The sequence below is a fragment of the Hippocampus zosterae genome, unplaced genomic scaffold (assembly GCF_025434085.1).
Source record: "Hippocampus zosterae strain Florida unplaced genomic scaffold, ASM2543408v3 HiC_scaffold_358, whole genome shotgun sequence".
Taxonomy (NCBI): Eukaryota; Metazoa; Chordata; class Actinopteri; order Syngnathiformes; family Syngnathidae; genus Hippocampus; species Hippocampus zosterae.
The window spans coordinates 1-16,322 of record NW_026262900.1 but is presented as its reverse complement, the minus strand read 5'-3'; the positions used below and the strand labels follow the sequence as shown (position 1 = coordinate 16,322).

Genomic DNA, 16,322 nt, shown 5'->3' with positions numbered 1-16,322 from the left:
CCTTGTCCCACCCTCCTTCCACCACGAACAGGCAGGGAGTGCTCTCCACCTCGAAGTGGGCCATGATCCCGGGGTCTGCGCCATCGACGCAGACCCGCAGCAGCTGGAGCCTGTCAGCACGGGCTTGCGTGTGCTCCTGCCAGAGCTCGTGCTGGCGGGCACAAATAGCGTTGTCCGAGTACAGCTCTAGAAAGTGCAGGGGGCGGGGGAGGCGGGGCACTGCCTGCAGCTCAGGGAGGGTGGAGATGTGCTGCTGGGGGGCAGCACAGCATCCCATGATATATCAATCAGCAGCATTTGCGGGTGGGGGCGAGCTGCTGCAGCTGGCTGTTCCATTCGTCGATGTCATAGTCGAGGCTGAACTCGGGGTCAAGCCTGAGCAGTCTGCACACTTTGTCAAAGAACTTAAGGCTGCCTTCCACGAAGAGGTCTTTGTAGGCCAGGGTCATCTGCTCTCCGTCCTTGGCCAGGCTGCCCTGCACCCGGGCCTTGTCCTGCGCCCTGGCCTTCGCCTTGTCGCTGATGTTCTTTAGTACCTCTTTGAGAAAGCTGTATTCGCCTCGGAAAGAGCCGAGGTATTGCTGCCGGTTGGGCTGGGGAGTGCACCTGCAGATCACTTCGACCACCCGTATCTCGCGGATCCGCAGCAGGATTTCGTAGTACTGGTCCCGCAGCACGTCCAGGTCCGCCTCCACGTTCTCGCTGTTCTCGGGCTTGTTCGTGATGCTGCGGATGGTTTCATCCCTGAAATTTGAGATCTTCATGTTTTAAAAAGGTCATAGCATTAGGGAGGGACGGACGAAAAACCTGGGCAATGTATGGCAGCCGTGTAGAAGGAATCAAACCTGGGGCAATGTATGGCAGCCATGTAGAAGGAATCGATCATCAGCTGGTGGACAAGGACTCGTTGTTGAACATGTCGTAGACTAGCCGGTCGAAGCTGTAGTCCAGCATCATTTGGGCTCGCTTGCTGCCTAGTTTGGTCTGCCGATGCCGCTTGCGTGCCAGGGCCCGCTCCACCCCCCGCTCTGCCTCCAGCTCTTTCTCCATCAGGATCGACTGCACCTCGGCGTGGTTCTTCTCGTAGTCCGCCCAGCCCTGCTCGTGAAGCATGCCGATCACGTCGATGTCCTCGTCGTCTGGCTCGGCGATGGTGCCTTTGCGGGAGGTGGTCAGGCGCTTAGGCGATGGAGGCTACTCGGCTTGGTACTCTCTGGCTGCGGGGGTGAAGAATTTCTACTTATAAAAGGAGAAGATGCCAGCCTGCTAGGCGGCTTCGAGGCTCGCACGTTTGGCGAGGTCCTGCACGGCCAGATCGAGCTGCGCCTAGAGCGCCTCATACTCCTGGAAAGGCGCTTTGGTCAGCATCCAGTGCTGCGTGAGCGTGAGGCAGTTGCAGATGAAGCAGTCGGCCCACTGCCCGATCGCCTGCATGAACTCCAGCACTTCCGCGTTGGACTCCTGCACCAGCTTGAAGTTCATCTCAGAGTAGCCTGACTTGACCCAGCCGACCTTCTGGAAGCTGCCCAGCTCACCCTGTGCCAAGCGCAGGGGTTGCTTCAGCTCCTCGCGCAGCAGCTGGATGAAGGACATGCTGCGCACCAGACTGTCAATCCTGAAGGCGCATTCTTTGGCGACCGGCTCAGCCAGCTCGGGGCCCGTGTCGAGCTTGCTCTGGAAGAAGAGTTCGGGGTCGTCGTCGTTGATCTGCTTGCTGTAGCTCTGGCACTGGGTGGTCAGGTACCTCGAAAACAGTGACTCCAGCAGGAAGGTCTGGTGCATCTGCTAGGCCAGCAGCTCTGACAGTTCTTTGGCGGCCTGCCGAGTCAGCGTCAGCAGGCTGAAGCCCTGCCGGGCCACACCCGGCAGCACTCGTCCCTTCTTCAGGTTGATAAGCAGCGAGCGGGCCACGCGAGTGATCTGGGCGAGTGCACCATTCGCCTCAGCCAGCTCCTCCTCTCGGCTGACGCGCTTGGGAAAGAGGTGGGGCCGGACCGAGGCCAGCAGCCGAGAGGGCATGATGGAGTTGTAGGCGGAGTTGACCGAGCTGGTGCGCTTGTTCAGCAGGAGGAGGGCGGTGAGCCCACTGCTCTTGAGCATGCAGTTCTTGAGATACTCGACGAACAGGGTGTTGTGGGGCAGAGCGTGGTCCTTGCGGTCTCGTTCGATGTTCCGGATGCTCTGCAGGAGGTTTACTACTTCGAGGAAAATGGGCGTCAGGAATTCCCTTCCGTTCTGGAGAGACACCTCCTCGCCCAGCTTGACCACCCGCAGCCTGCTGATCCGGAAGTGCTCCGAGTCGCCGGGGACGCGCTCCTCGAGCTTGGCGGTGAAGATGAACTGCAGGCCCGAAACGTCCTCCTTGGCTCGTTTGGCCTGGCCCAGGTTTTCGTGGATGATCTTCATGATCTTGATGGCGGTCTTCATGTTGCGGACGATCACCTCTGTGCTGCCCAGCAGAAAGTCATCCTGCACCCGCTCCGAGACCGGCGCCAGGGGCTTCTGGTGCGGCACCAGCAGGTCCTGGAAGCACCCCTCCTTGAAGCTTACCGCCCCTAGTTTGAGAGTCACCCTCGTCTCGATGTTGCGCTTGTAGGCCAGCTAGAAGATCTTCAGGAGGACGCTCATCAGGAGTCCGGGGTTGCGGGGCATTCCGAACAAAGCGCGGTGCTTGTCATACTCCTCCCGGCCGAAAACCAGCAGGGTGGTGGACAGTCCCTTGAACAACCTCTCGACGGGCGCAGGGTTTTCGTCCAGGAAGGCCTTCATCTTCTTCTCTTCGCGGTAGACCATGTCCAGCTCGAAGCGCTACCGCTTGCGGGTCTGGTCGTGGCTGAGAGTGATGGTGCGGGCGTCGGTCTGCAGGAAGGAGCTGCCCGAAAGCACGCTCTTGTCGATGAGGAACCCGAAGACCTTGGTCTTTTCGGGGCCTGCAGTGTAGCCCGGACAGGCCTGCATCAGGTTTGGGGGATGCTCCTTCATAAAACGATTTTGTGGCTGCGCAGCTCATTCAACTCGCGGTAGCTCAGCCCCAGCCCCTCCAGCTGCGCCACCGCCTGCTGCTTGAACGCCAGGTAATCCACCTTCGCCTGCAGCGACAGTCGCTCCTTCTCCTCCGGGCTCACGGACTGCCAGGCCTACTTGGCCCTCTTCGGTGACAGTCCGCTCTCCGAAAGGAAAATCTGGTATCCGTTCTTTAGCTTCATCGCCGTGAAATACCGCTTCTTGGCGAATTATGCCACATGAGGGCCCACCACTCCGCTCAGGTAAAGGTCTGCTTGGCTGCGCTCGAGTCGGTGCTGCTCCAGCGCCTGCTACCTGTAGATCTGCACGTTTTCATGTAGCTTTGTGCGGTCCTGGTCCGTCATCCCGTCGACCAGCTTGCAGCTCTAGGTGATGGCAGCGGCCCAACTGTTGAGGCGCATGAGGCGGGAGATCTGCCAGGCGGAGTGCTTGACCCACTCGAGAAGAGGGTCAGGGACAGGAGGCTGGCGGATGAGGAAGTCCCTGCGGTAGAACATGAAGTAGTGGCTGGCGAAGGGCAGACTGGGCTTAGCCATGATAAAGTTTGTAGAATCAGATACGGCAGGCATTGTTAATATCGATGGAAGAACAGGTTGTCGTACAGACCCCCGTGCAGAAGGGACACATGCACTTCTACAATGAGATCTCGGGCTTTCCTGGCATGCACGAGGGGCCCACCCTCGAGGAACGTGACCGGGTGATCAAGTCCAAGCTCAAGAAACAGCTCCTTACCATGAGGAGGCTGACGCGATCAACTGTCCTGCTCTCACAGACGTCTGCTATCGCAACTGCTTCGACTGGAAGCAGAAGAAGTACGTCGAGTTCTGCCTCTCGCGCAAATGCGGCACCGATTTCACCCACGCGGCCCGCCACGCTCGGCTTCCTCAAGGAATGACATCCCATCATCACTCGTGCATCTGGGCCCGTCCCCGCACCCGCCTGCTCTCGAGGTAGGGGTTGCTTTTGCTCTCGGATATTCTGCTGCCCTTGCTGTCGCGAGGCCTGCCCCGCTCATCGGATGAGGCGCTGTCGGCTGGTCGGCGCGCTCGCGGGGGTACGTCCTGAGCCGCTCGATGAGTTGGTAGGTGCCTGCCAGTTGCTGCTCGAGTAGCTCATTCTCGCCGGCGAGGGTGCTGGCGACCGCGTCGATGGCGGTGACCTTGTGAGCAGCAGCTGCCTTTCCTTGCGCATGTTGTCGATGGCCGCAGAGACGACCTGGATCTGCTCGCGGAGTGACTTGTTCTCCTTGCCAAGCCAGCCCAGGGACTCGGACATCCTCTTGAACTCGGCCTGGTGCTTTGAGAGCGTGCTTCTGCAGCTGGTCCAGCAGCGGCGTCAGTGGCTCATCGCTCATTATTAATTCAGCGCACCGTCGACTGGAACAGCTTGCGGACGTGCGGGTCCTCGTCGAGGATCTAGTCGATGCTCTTGGCCAGGTCCTGCGGCCAGTTGCGGTCCGTGCCCGGCGTGCGGTCCCAGATCGAGCCCGCGATGCCCGGGTTGACCTTGCCGTCGGTGGTCCTGGCGATCGCCTGGAGGAACTCCGGGTACGTTATCTGCCGGTCTTTAAAGCCCAGCTGCCGTGCCTCTTCCTCAAAGGCTTTGCCGTTGATGGCTCGCTCCAGCGATGGTGAGATCCTACTGTAAGTGAATTTGGGCTCGCTCGGGGGGTACGGCCTGTCGGGTTAGAGGTGGTCGGGCTTGTCGTGGACTATCTGTCGGGTGACAGGCCTGTACACCTGTCTCTGGTAGATGCGCTCTACTGGCACCATCTCAACTGACTTCTCGTAGTGACCTGCGGAACCAGCTGCCTTGTTGTTTCCACTGCGTAGAACTGTTCCACCTGGCGAGGCACCTGCACATACTCGGTCCTGCGAACCTCATCGTACTCAACCCTGCGGACCTCGCGAGGCACCTGCTCCTCGTACTCGTAGTCCTCGTACTCGACCACCTTGCGCTGGTATGGCACCTTCTCGAGCCTGCGCTCAGGTGGCGGCTGCTCAGCCCTGATGACGCAGGGGGGACAGGTCTTGACTGGCTGCTGCGAGGACATCGATAAAATCCTAGTATCTTTCAGTTTGCATGGTCAGTTCCGCTGTCGCATGTACGGACTGTTCTGGAAACAAACTCGGTTTGGCCGCTACAGTCCCAGGGTCAGGCTCTTCTCGCGGAGGGCCTGTCGTCTTCGCCGGGGCTCGCTGGTGCCTCGCCTGGACTCGCCTGTCATCCCTCGCGACTCGGTCTGCCGACTGCTGAGCCGGCGGAATAGCTTGGGAAGACCGACTTTCGCCTCGCTCGGGGACAGGCCTGGACCGACAGCAACTCAGCTCTCTCTCCCGTAGGCATTTAGGCCTGAGTCTCAAGATTCTTGAAGAGCTGGCCTTCTCCCTTCTGGGAGTGTTTGAGGGCCCGGCTAGGTCGCGCTTTGCGCAGGAAGGTGCACCCGATGTTGTAATGCGCCATCAGTCCGAAAGTTCGCGACGTCGAGCTTTCGACCCCTCTGCGAGTTCGATGGCCTTCTCAAAATGGTCGATAGCGTGGTCGACCTTGTTCAGCTATTGATAGACCACGGCCAGGTTCAGCATGGTCTGCGCCCGGACTTCCCTCGAACTGTCGCTGCCCTCGAGCCGGAGCGTTTTCTGCAGCAGCTTCATAGCGCAGTATGGCAGCCTCTTGCGCCGGTAGATGCAGGCCAGGTTATTGTTAGTCACGGCGAGCACTTGCTGTGCTTCCCGAGTTTGTGACTCAGGCAGGTCAGTGGCCAGCTGTCTCAGCACAAACTGGCGGACTGCCTTCAAGTCCTGTAGGGCCTGGTCCTCTTCGCAGCGTCCAAACTTTTACATTGCAGTCTTGTTGACCTGCAGTAGGCTTTCCTTGGTCTCAGGCCAATCTCTGCCAGGCTCCATAATAATAAAGATTATTGCCGGGAGAACGATACTAGGGCTGTAGCGACTCAAATCAAAGAATAATAAAGGTTTTAAAAATATAAGGTATTTCGCATGACATTAAATAGCAATTGAATAACACTCTGGAGAACTTTCTTGAAGGGGATTTTTTAAACTCATGCAGAAATTGACCAGAAAGGAAGTATTGCAATATAGCTGTCAAATGATAAAATTGTATGCGGTTTTGAATTTAATAAAGTCAGGTTCTGGGATGAAACTGCACCTGAAAAAGAATCAGTGGAGAGAATAAAATTGGGTCCAGCCAGACCCGTATCGAAAGCACCGACGCTTTCTCGACCTGAACCGGGAAACCCAATGCTCACTTAAACGACTGCTGCTGACTTCCCGCTCCTCGCATAAGACCCGTCCACAGTCCAGCGCACGATCCCCAGCGTCCAGAAACTGGAGAAAAACCAGCAATCCAGCAAAGAGTTCGGCTCCAGGGGGGGACAAGATGAAATTCATTCAGGAAGAGCTAGTGCCCCTCTGGGAGGAGAAGGGTGTGCCCCGCTGCCACCGCATCATCTCACCGGCGAGCTGCTCAAGATGGACACCGGCCGCATGGTCGACGAAGTCGCCCGAGAACGGGCGGGGCTGGAGGAGCGGCAAGGCGGCGGTGCTGACAGCGATAAAGGCCATCCAGGCACGGGAGCGATGCCTGCGGAAGGCGAAGAAGCGGGCCTCCCAGAGGCAGCCGCTGAAGCTGGAGCTACTGCAGGACCTGGTCATGCTGAACAATATAACAGTACGAGAGATCGTGCGCTGGCATCGGCGTATGAAAGGCCTCAACCCCCGCAAGAAATTCCACTCGTGTGGGAGTCCGCGCACAACTACCTGCGCAGCATGCTGCGGGACCAGGACTTCATCTGCTGGGAGGTGGGGGTCGAGGGCTGCAACCCCTTCCTGAGGGGGCTGCTGGAGCAAGGCAGCTCCGAGTGGAGCCTGGCCTCGGAGGCGGTCCTCCTCGAGATGGTCAGGGAATAATGAAAAATTTAAATTTATCATGGCGTCTAACAGCGGGTGCCCCGCAGTCGGAAAGGCGGCCCTCCACGCCCTCGTCCACAGGGTTTCCTTCCAGGCCCTCATCCAGGCTTACTGCAAGAACCTGCTGGCCGAGGACTTGTCCGCCCTGCGGGGAGCAGATGGCCCGGCTGGGCGTGGCGGCTGGAGGCTGCCGGCGGGCGCCGCGGCTGCACCGCTGCGGAGGCCTGCGGGAAGTGCTACAAGACCAGGACTAGTTTCGAGCAGCACGTGCGGGCGCACGGAGGCTGATTGTAGTTTGAATCTGAGACTTATTAATGGACGATCGCTTTCGACACGCCCAGGAGAAGGAGCTGACCCGCGTCTTCCAGGAGATGCGCGCCCGCAACTACAGCCACGCCCCCCGCCTGCCTGCCCTCGCGGAATCTCTCCAGGACCCTGAGCTCGTCTTCGGGCAGGTGCTGCGGCTGCTGGGCAGTTCAGGCAGGCGGAAAAGATGGCAGGGATGGTCGCGCTGGAACAGGTGGCACGGCATGCCCGCGAAGACGCACAGTACGCGATTGTGAACAAGTTCCAAAGCGTGGTGTTCAGACAATTCGACTGCACCGACGAGGAAGTGATCGACAAGACCGCAGAGGTGTTCAGGCTGGTGCTGCAGCTGGAGGGCACCGCATGGACAACGTAATCTAGAACTACCTGGCCTCGGCGCTGGACTGGCTGAAGAACTCGAGCAAGGACCTGAAGAGAGAGGCTGCTTCCTGGTGCTGATAAATCTGCTGGCTGAGTCGCCCTACGCGACCCTCAAGCGGATTCTGGGGGAGAGCAGCTTCAAGGAGAAGCGCTTCTTGTGGACGCATCTGCGGGCCCGCTTCCCGGCCCTGCGGCAAGCGGCGCTCGCCTTCCTCGAAAGCTGTATCCGCGAGATCTGCCAGCGCAGCGAAAGCTTCCAGAAAAACCACCTGCAGTAGTTCTACGAAGACGTGCATCGGCACCTGGACCGGGAGGACGAGCCCAGCGTGCACGGCAACCTCGAGGAACTGCGGATCCTGCTGGTCCACGACCGCAGGGGGTTCTTCAGCCCCGACATGACCCGCGAGGTGCTGGAATACGTCAACAGCAAGAAGGGCTTCAAGAGCAGCGTGGTCATGCGGGCGGTGGTGCGGAGTCATCCCGGGGCTGTGCAGGCTCGGGCAGCACTGCTCGATCAGCGCGAGCTGGCAGCCCTTCATCCTCATCTTGAGCAAGGCCCTTTCCAAGGCCGAGCTCAAGGCAGAGGCCTTCGAGGCACTCGCGGAGGATGTTCCAGCTTCTGAGGGAGGATGCGAATGGCTTATGCACCAGCTCAAGACCTGCTCGAGCTGATCCTAGCCGAACTCCGCAGCCCGGCCCTCGGCACGGCTGTGCTAGGGTGCCTGGGCAAGCTGCTCTCCCGCTTCAGAGGACTGCCGAGCAGGGCCGGCTGCGAGGCCTGCTTGAGGAGGTTGTCGACTGGGTACTGCTGGGAGGCCTACAGGCGCGGGCGATCGAGGTGCTGACGATCGCTGCGACCTTCGACCTGTAACTGATGTGCGAGCTGGTGCACATAAGCTGCTGCACTACATCTCGATCACGCTGCTGGGCAAGGTGTACTCTTCGAGGGCGAAGTGCAGTCAGAGTGGTTCGACAGCTTCAAGCGCAAGGCCCAGCAGCTGCCCGCCGCGGGGCCCGGGGAGAAGCCGCGGCTATCAGGGCCCTGTTCTCGTTCAACTTCCAGAACGCGCACTTGAAGGAGGCGCTGGCCTCGTTCGTGAAGGAGCACGTGCTGACCTTCTGGAGGACGAGAGCAAGGATGTGCGGATGGCCACTGCGCAGGCGGCGTTCATGCTGTACGTGCGCCGCGGCAGGGTGGGGCCACCCCCAGATGGGGGACATCCTGGTCAAGCTGGTCAACCTTGGCCATGCGCGAGTTCGGTGAGATCGGCGAGCTGATCTTCACCCAGCTGTGCGAGAACGGCGAAAACTTCGACGCGCACATGGTGGGTGCCCACCAACCTGCAGAAGCTGTTCATCTGCGTGTGCGAGCCCAACCCCGCCATCCAGAACATGGTCATCCAGATCCTCTCTCGCCTGGCCGCCCAGTCGCCCGGCACTGTCATCCCCAAGCTCAAGATGACCCTCTTCCACGTCATCTAGCAGCTCTCCGCCGGCGACTTCGAGAAGGAGCTGCTTGCCCGCATCACCCTCCTGCGCACCCTGGTCCGCACTCCGGCCAGGTGGTCCAGCCCCACCTCTCCGCCATCTGCGAGCTGGTGCTCAGACACCTCGCCCACGGCGCTGCCGTCAACACCCCGCCCTGTTCGACACCTTCGGGCAGTCTGCGAGCAGGCGCCATAAAGGCCCTGCTGCACGTGGACGCGATGCTACCGCACGTGGTGAGCGCAATGCCAGGACAAGAGCAACTCGCGGCGCAGGGAGGCGGCTCTGCGCTGCCTGACGAGCGTGGTCAAGCACACGGGGTTCGTGGTGGTGCCCTACGTGCTGTACCCAGAGCTGATGCCAGTGACGCTGGAGCTGACTCGAGTGGAAGCGCACCTGGAGATTCGAGTGCTGCTGATGTAGGTGCTGGGGGGGCTGGGGGCGGTGGACGACAGCGTGCTGCGGCAGGCCGAGCAGCGCGCCCTCTTTGGGGACACGCGCGAGGAGCTAGCCCGGAATCTCTTCAAACAGCAGCTCTACTTCTTCACCAAGAAGGACAACGCCCTCCGCACTGAGGCCGAAAAGCCCCACTGGCACGAGCTCTACGACTACTACGAGGACCTGGCCTTCCTCGAGAGCCACACCTTCGTCGGCAAGCGCCCTCGAGAGGCCGCCGCTTCCGAAGGCCCGCCACCTAGCCTCTCAAGGTCGTCCCTGAGGAGGAGCCCGAGCTGGTCAGTCACGGCGACAAATCAGGGCGCTCTGCTTCCGGCAAATCCTGCTGATCGTGGAAGACGAGTCTCTGCTCCAGCACCACATCTTGGCCATCAAGACGCTCTCCTCGATCGTGGGCGCTGCTCCGGCGCAGCACCAGCGACTGCCTGCGGTTCTTCATGCCGAACGTGCTGGCGCTGCTGGGCCGGCCGGGCCTGCAGGAGCCCCTGCTTCGGCTGGTAGAGAAGGTGATCCGCAGCTGCCAGCGAGACTTTCCGCGGGAGTGGGTGTACAGAGTAATGGAGCGGGTGATGGGCTGGCCGAGCAGGCCCACACGCGGCCGTGCTTCGACATCCTGGCCGCCCTCACCACCTCTGCAAGCCTAGCCTCAAGCACCTCATGGAGAGCATCATCAAGGTCAGCAACCGGGTGCTGGAGCAGTCCCCGCGACAAGGCCCTCCTGCGCCAGATCATCAACATCTACATGGAACTCGAGGCCTTCATGAACCCCTTCCTGCATATGGTCCTGCCCTTCCTCTGCTCGGAAATGCTCTCCGCCAAGATCGGCAGCGTGGACCTGGACCTGGTGCGCGAGCTATTCCCGGCTGCTGACCAGCTTCGCAGCCAGCTGCCCGTCGACCATCCAGTACCTCTCCGCTGATCGCGAAGTCGTTGCACGAGGGGCTGCGAACGTTGGCGCTGATGGAGTTTTCGCTGGAGGTAGGAGTGGCGCGCACCTCCGCTGGTGAACGCCGCAGTTGCCATGCTGCTGTACTTCAAAGAGAACTTCCTGGTCTACCTGCCTCTGATCAACCAGGTGGCCCAGAACTTCCACACAACTACTACCGCCGCTGCCTGACTTCTTGCTGGCCTACAACAGCGTGCACGACATCGCACTCGATCTTCCGCGAGGAGGAGATGAGCCTCTTTCCTGCCGGGCCCGCCCGACGAGCCCACCCTGCCCGCAGACCCTGAGCCCGAGGGGCACTTCGAGGGACACCTGCGCATCATCAGCGAATTCACATCTGGAAAGGCGATCTTCAACGAGGACTGGGGCGAGTGGCTGCGCAAGACCAGTCAGGAGCTGCTGCGGCTGTCCCCGCACCCGATCCTGCGCTGCTGCTGGGCCTTGGGCGAGGAGTATCAGCGCCTGGCCTCGGCCCTCTACAACGTGGCCTTCAGCGAGGTCTGGAGCTACCTCTCGGACACCCAGAAGATCCAGGTGGTGACCGAGCTGAGCAGGATCATCGAGAACCAGGCCTGCGCGGGCATCCACCAGGACATCCTCAACCTGGCCGAGCACATGCTGCACGAGCGCGAATAGCTCAAGATCTCGTTCGTGACCCTCAGCGAGACTGCTCCGAGCGCGCGAAGGCCTACGCGAAGGCCCTCTACTACCGCGAGCGCGAGTTCGAGAAGTTTCCGGAGCGGAACCTGGCACCACCTCCTGCTCATCTTCAACGAGATGGGGCACAGCGACTCCGCCCAGGGCGTCAGCACCCTCATGGCGTCAGACCAGCCCCGCGCCCGCGCAGAGAACCCTCACGACTGGGAGCTCGTCCTCAACGACAACCGCAACCATCTCAATGCACGTCGGCGGGACCCACCACCATCGAGCTGACCAAGCTGCGCTGCCTCAGCTCGCTCTGCGAGTGGGAGGAGGTCATAAACAGCGAGCTGGCTACCCGCAGCAGCGACGTCGCGGAGCTGGCATGCGGGGCAGCTCTGCACCTGCAGCGGTGGGGACAGACTGGCGCAGTGTCAGGAGGCGATCAGCCCAGCCGATCAGAACAAGCTGTTCTACCAAGGCATCTCTGGCGATCGTTGACCGGCAGTACCCTCAGGCTCGCTAGCTGATTCCGATCCTGCCGCAGGGCCCTCGAGGGGCAGGTAACCAAGCTGCTGCTCGAGTCTTACGGCCGGGCCTTCGACGGGCTGCTGCGGCTGCAGCAGCTGTTCGAGATGGAGGAGATCATTGACCTCAGGGTGCTGGAGCAGCGGGTGGACCGCCTGAAGGACGGCAGCTACCTGGAGAAGAAGGAGCTCTTCGCCAAGAGCTTCGCGAAGAAGAACTCGCTGAAGGAGGTGTGGAAGGACCGGCTGCGGGGGGTGTCCCCGCAGAGTGGAGGTGTGGCTGAGCTGCTGTCGGTGCGGGGACTGCTGCTGACCAAGCCGAGGACCTGCAGAGCTGGATCAAGCTGACTCGCCTGGCCATCAAGCGCTCTAAAATATCGATCGCCAAAAGACCCTGGCCTTTGATCCGCAAGGACATCGAAAAGCCCCCGCCCTCGTGCTGCTCACCGAGCTGGAGGTCGAGCACCGGGAGCAGACCCTGCGCGACGAGCAGCTCGAGGAGCGCATGGGGCAGCTGCTTTCGGAGACGGGGGGACGGCAAGCTGCGTGCCAAAATGCACTACAAGGCTGGCGAGCTGGCTGCAGGAGCGAGACTAGGGGCGGCACGCGGCGACCGTGACCTGCCACTTCGAGCAGGCGCTGCGGCTGAAACAAACTACATGAAGGCGTGGCACTCCTTCGCGATAATGAACTACGAGGTCTGCAGGCGGCACCTGCCGAGCGGCGGCTGGAGCTGGCGCTGAGCTCGGCTCGGGGGTTCATCCGGAGCATCGGGCTGGGCAGCCAGACGGGCGAGCTGGGCAAGTTCTGCCAGCAGGACACGCTGCGGCTGCTGGACATCGTCTTCAAGCACGGGGCCGATCAGCTCATCGCTGCAGAGTTCCGGGAGTCCTTCAAAGTGATCAGCGTCGAGCTGTGGATCTTCGTGATCCCGCAGATCATCGCCCGGATGGGGGCGGTGAACGCACACCCCCTGGAGCGGATGCTGCACGACCTGCTCCTGCACGTGGGCACGCACCACCCCCAGGCGCTCGTCTACCCCCTCATCGTGGCCTCGAAGTCCAAGCACCACAGCCGGCTCAAGAACACCCCGCTGCTCAAGGAGATGAAGAGCAAGCACGGGGCCCTGCTGACCGAGGCCGAGATGATCGCCGACGACCTGAACCACGCCGCCATCAAGCTCAACGAGCTGTGGAACGAGGGCATCTACGAGGCCATCAACACCTTCATGGGGGACAAGCAGTTCCCGACCTGTACCGCTCGCTGCTGGCACTGCACGAGGAGACCAAGCGCCGCGCCCTGTCGAACAGCGACCGTGCTTCCTGCAGGAGTTCGGGGGCTGCTGGGGCAGGCGGAGGCGTGGCTGCGGAAGTGCCGGGGGGAGAAGGGGCTGGACGAGGTGAGCGTGTGCCAGGCGCTGGGACTGTACTACGTGATCTACGACCGCACGAAGCAGAAGCTCAAGCAGACCAAGACGAATCTTCCTGGAAAACAGTGTCGCCGCGACTGCTGGCCAGACGCAACTACAAGAGCTCGGTGCCCGGGCTGTACAAGCCCAACCGCCCGATCACCCGCATCGCCGAGTTCAACACGAGCTGCCCGTGCTCATGTCCAAGCAGCGGCCCCGCAAGCTGGAGCTGTACGGCAGCGACGGCAAGCAGTACGGGTTCCTGCTGAAGGGGCGCGAGGACCTGCGGCAGGACGAGCGGGTCATGCAGCTGTTCTCGATGGTGAACAAGCTGCTGCTGAACGACCCCGAGACCGAGCGGAAGGAGCTGCGGATCGTGCGGTTTTCAGTGGTGCCGCTGTCGGTGAACACGGGGCTGATCGGGTGGGTGCGCAACTGCGACACCCTGCAGCGCGTGATCCAGGAGTACCGGGACATGCACGGGATCAGGAGCGGGTCGAGTTCGAGCTGCTCGACAGCCTCTGCAAGCACTACCAGGTGCTGCCCCTCTACCACAAGCTCGAGATCTTCAGGTACATCCTCGACAACACCCGCGGCCAGGACATCCACGCTATGCTCTGGCTCCGCTCCCCCAACAGCGAGACCTGGCTCGAGCGCCGCACCAACTACACCCGCTCCCTCGCCACCATGAGCATGGTTGGCTACATCCTCGGGCTGGGCGAACCGCCACCCCTCCAACATCATGCTCCAGCGCAACAGCGGCCGCGTCGTCCACATCGACTTCGGCGACTGCTTCGAGGTGGCCATCCAGCGCGAGAAGTATCCTGAGAAGGTGCCCTTTCGCCTCACCCGCATGCTCGTCAAGGCCATGGAGGTGGCCGCCCTCAAGGGCTCTTTCCGCATCACTTCCGAGGCAGTCATGCGCGTCCTCCGCAGCCATCGCGAGTCCCTCATGGCCATGCTGGAGGCCTTCGTCTACGACCCTCTCATCAACTGGCGGCTGCTGGCCGAGGACAAGGAGCAGAAGGTAGCCCAGCCGGCCGAGGACCCGCCGCACAACAGCCTGATCTTCAGCCAGATCGAGATCGCGTTCAAGGTGCATGGCGAGGAGGTCGAGCTGGAGGGAGCGGCGCAAGCCCCACGAGCACGAGCACGAGCTGAAGCCAGTGGAGCGGCTGAACCAGCGGGCGCTGGAGGTGACGGAGCGGATAAAGAAGAAGCTGACGGGGCAAAGACTTCGGGGAGCACACGCACGACGAGGTGGAGCAGGTGAACCGGCTGATCGAGGAGGCACCTCCTACGAGAACATCTGCCAGAGCTACCTGGGCTGGTGCCCCTTCTGGTGACTCCCCATGCGCAGGCGGCTTTGTTGATGAGGTCGTTGTCATTAAATCATTTGTTGATGGGCATCACCAGGGACTCGAGGCACAAGCGGAGGCTCACTGGAGGCAGGATGCCCGTCCACAAGAAGAAGAGGCCCTTTGAGAAGGGCAGGCCGGTCGCCAACACCCGTCTTTCCGACCAGGTGCGCGTCCGGCGCATCCGCGTCCGGGGCGCACTACAAGTTCCGGGCGCTGCGGCTGAAGGAGGGCAACTTCAGCTGGAGCAGCTAGAACATCACCTTCAAGACCAGGATCCTGGACGTGGTCTACAACGCCTCGAGCAACGAACTGATCCGGACCAAGACCCTGGTCAAGAACTGCGTGGTGCTGGTGGACGCGGCCCCCTTCCGGAAGTGGTTCGAGAACCACTACGGCCAGCCCATCGGCAAGCACAAGAAGGACAAGAAGGAGGAGGTCAAGAAGTCCCGCGCCCTCAAGCACAAGCTGGAGGAGCGGGCGAAGGCCCGGTGAAGGACGCCAAGTTCGAGGGGCAGTTCGACCAGGGCCGGCTGCTGGCCTGCATCAGCAGCCGCCCCGGGCAGTGTGGCCGCGCGGACGGCTACCTCCTCGAGGGCAGGGAGCTGGAGTTCTACCAGAAGAAGGCCGACCAGAAGGCGCAATGATCCAAATCACCATCATCCTTCCCGCCGCCGCTGCAGCAGCTCCAGCACCCGCCGGAACTCGTTGCCCGCTCGTTCCAGCTGCCCGAACTCCTCGTCCCGGCGCCGCAGCTGCAGCTCCAGTTCTTTTATCCGGTCATTCTTCCGCTTCACCTCCTTCTGCAGGGTCCGGATCGCCTCGTCCCGCGAGTCCCCCTCCCGCGAGGTGTCCAGGCTGCTGTTTTCCTCACCCGCCCCACGCTCTCCGCCGCCCTGCCGCCCGAGGGGGCGGCTGGCCGCCGTCACCGCCCCTGTGTTCTTGCTGTTCAGCTCTTCGATCCTGCGCATGATGTCCCGCTTGCGCTGCTCGCGGGCCTTGCGGTCGTCCTCGGCCATGACCCGCGGCTCTTCGACCGGGCCGGAATTCCGCCTTGGTCTCACGGGGAAAATCAAAGGCTGGTCCTCATGGGGGGTGAGGGGGGGACGATCATTGCCGTCCAGGACGGAGCCGACCTTCTTCATGATGGACTCGGAGCGGGAGAGCAGGTCCTTGGCGAGAGATGACCGCTGCTGCTAATCATTTTCCTTGAAGTCGAACTTGACCTTGGGCGAGTAGACGGACTCGTACTTCTGGATGAGTTTGTCGTGGTCGGGGAGGCGGTCGGGCTTGGAGGGGCGCTCCGAGTCGGGGCGGCGTACCGGGGCTCGTACTTGTCCCGCCTTCGCGAATTTCATTTAAATGGAGTAAGGGTCATTTGCGAGGGTAGACCACTGAGACCACCCCGCCGGGTGATGCCCACCACGGTCATGACCCCGTAGAAGGCCATGATCAGCAGGTGCAGCGGCCGGGTCAGCTGCCCCTTCAGCCGCAGGTAGCACACGCTCGGGATCGTCCCCGCCATCATCGTCCCCGCCGTGCCCCCCAGCAGCCCGAAGTAGGCGGTCACACTGCTGTAGAACACCGCGATGACCGCCCCCGAGAGGGCGAGGGTCAGGGAGAGGGCGATGTGGACAGTTGTGGTGTACTCGAGGTCGAGGCTCTTGATCAGTGCCTCGCGGGCAGGGAAGATGCCGAGGGGCACGGCGAAGAAGAGGGTGATGCAGATGAGGGCCTTGGCGATCAGGAATGGGACGGTGTCAAAGTTCTCGATGACGATGGCCTCGATTTCATCGTGGCCGGCGAGGAAGATGTAGCCCGTGTAGGTGATGATGAGGTAGAAGAGGCACTCGCCGAGGTGCA

The 16,322-nt window shown here is 61.5% G+C and overlaps 2 protein-coding genes across 2 annotated transcripts; both read left to right on the top strand.

Annotated features, from left to right (window-relative positions):
- The first annotated feature begins 8,275 nt into the window (after positions 1 to 8,275).
- Positions 8,276 to 14,447, top strand: LOC127595008 (serine/threonine-protein kinase tor-like). Its single transcript, XM_052056731.1, is given in 24 exon segments — positions 8,276 to 8,478; positions 8,574 to 8,749; positions 8,752 to 8,834; positions 8,897 to 8,968; positions 8,970 to 9,080; positions 9,123 to 9,284; positions 9,378 to 9,488; positions 9,549 to 9,859; positions 9,994 to 10,135; positions 10,309 to 10,485; positions 10,564 to 10,656; positions 10,792 to 11,190; positions 11,193 to 11,578; positions 11,714 to 11,987; positions 12,400 to 12,934; positions 12,937 to 13,033; positions 13,035 to 13,164; positions 13,167 to 13,272; positions 13,275 to 13,595; positions 13,598 to 13,824; positions 13,826 to 14,197; positions 14,247 to 14,324; positions 14,326 to 14,389; positions 14,392 to 14,447. Coding segments are annotated over 24 exon segments (4,686 nt in total).
- A 56-nt stretch (positions 14,448 to 14,503) lies between these two features.
- Positions 14,504 to 15,106, top strand: LOC127595007 (40S ribosomal protein S8-like). Its single transcript, XM_052056729.1, is given in 3 exon segments — positions 14,504 to 14,655; positions 14,657 to 14,946; positions 14,949 to 15,106. Coding segments are annotated over 3 exon segments (600 nt in total).
- The last annotated feature ends 1,216 nt before the right edge of the window (positions 15,107 to 16,322 follow it).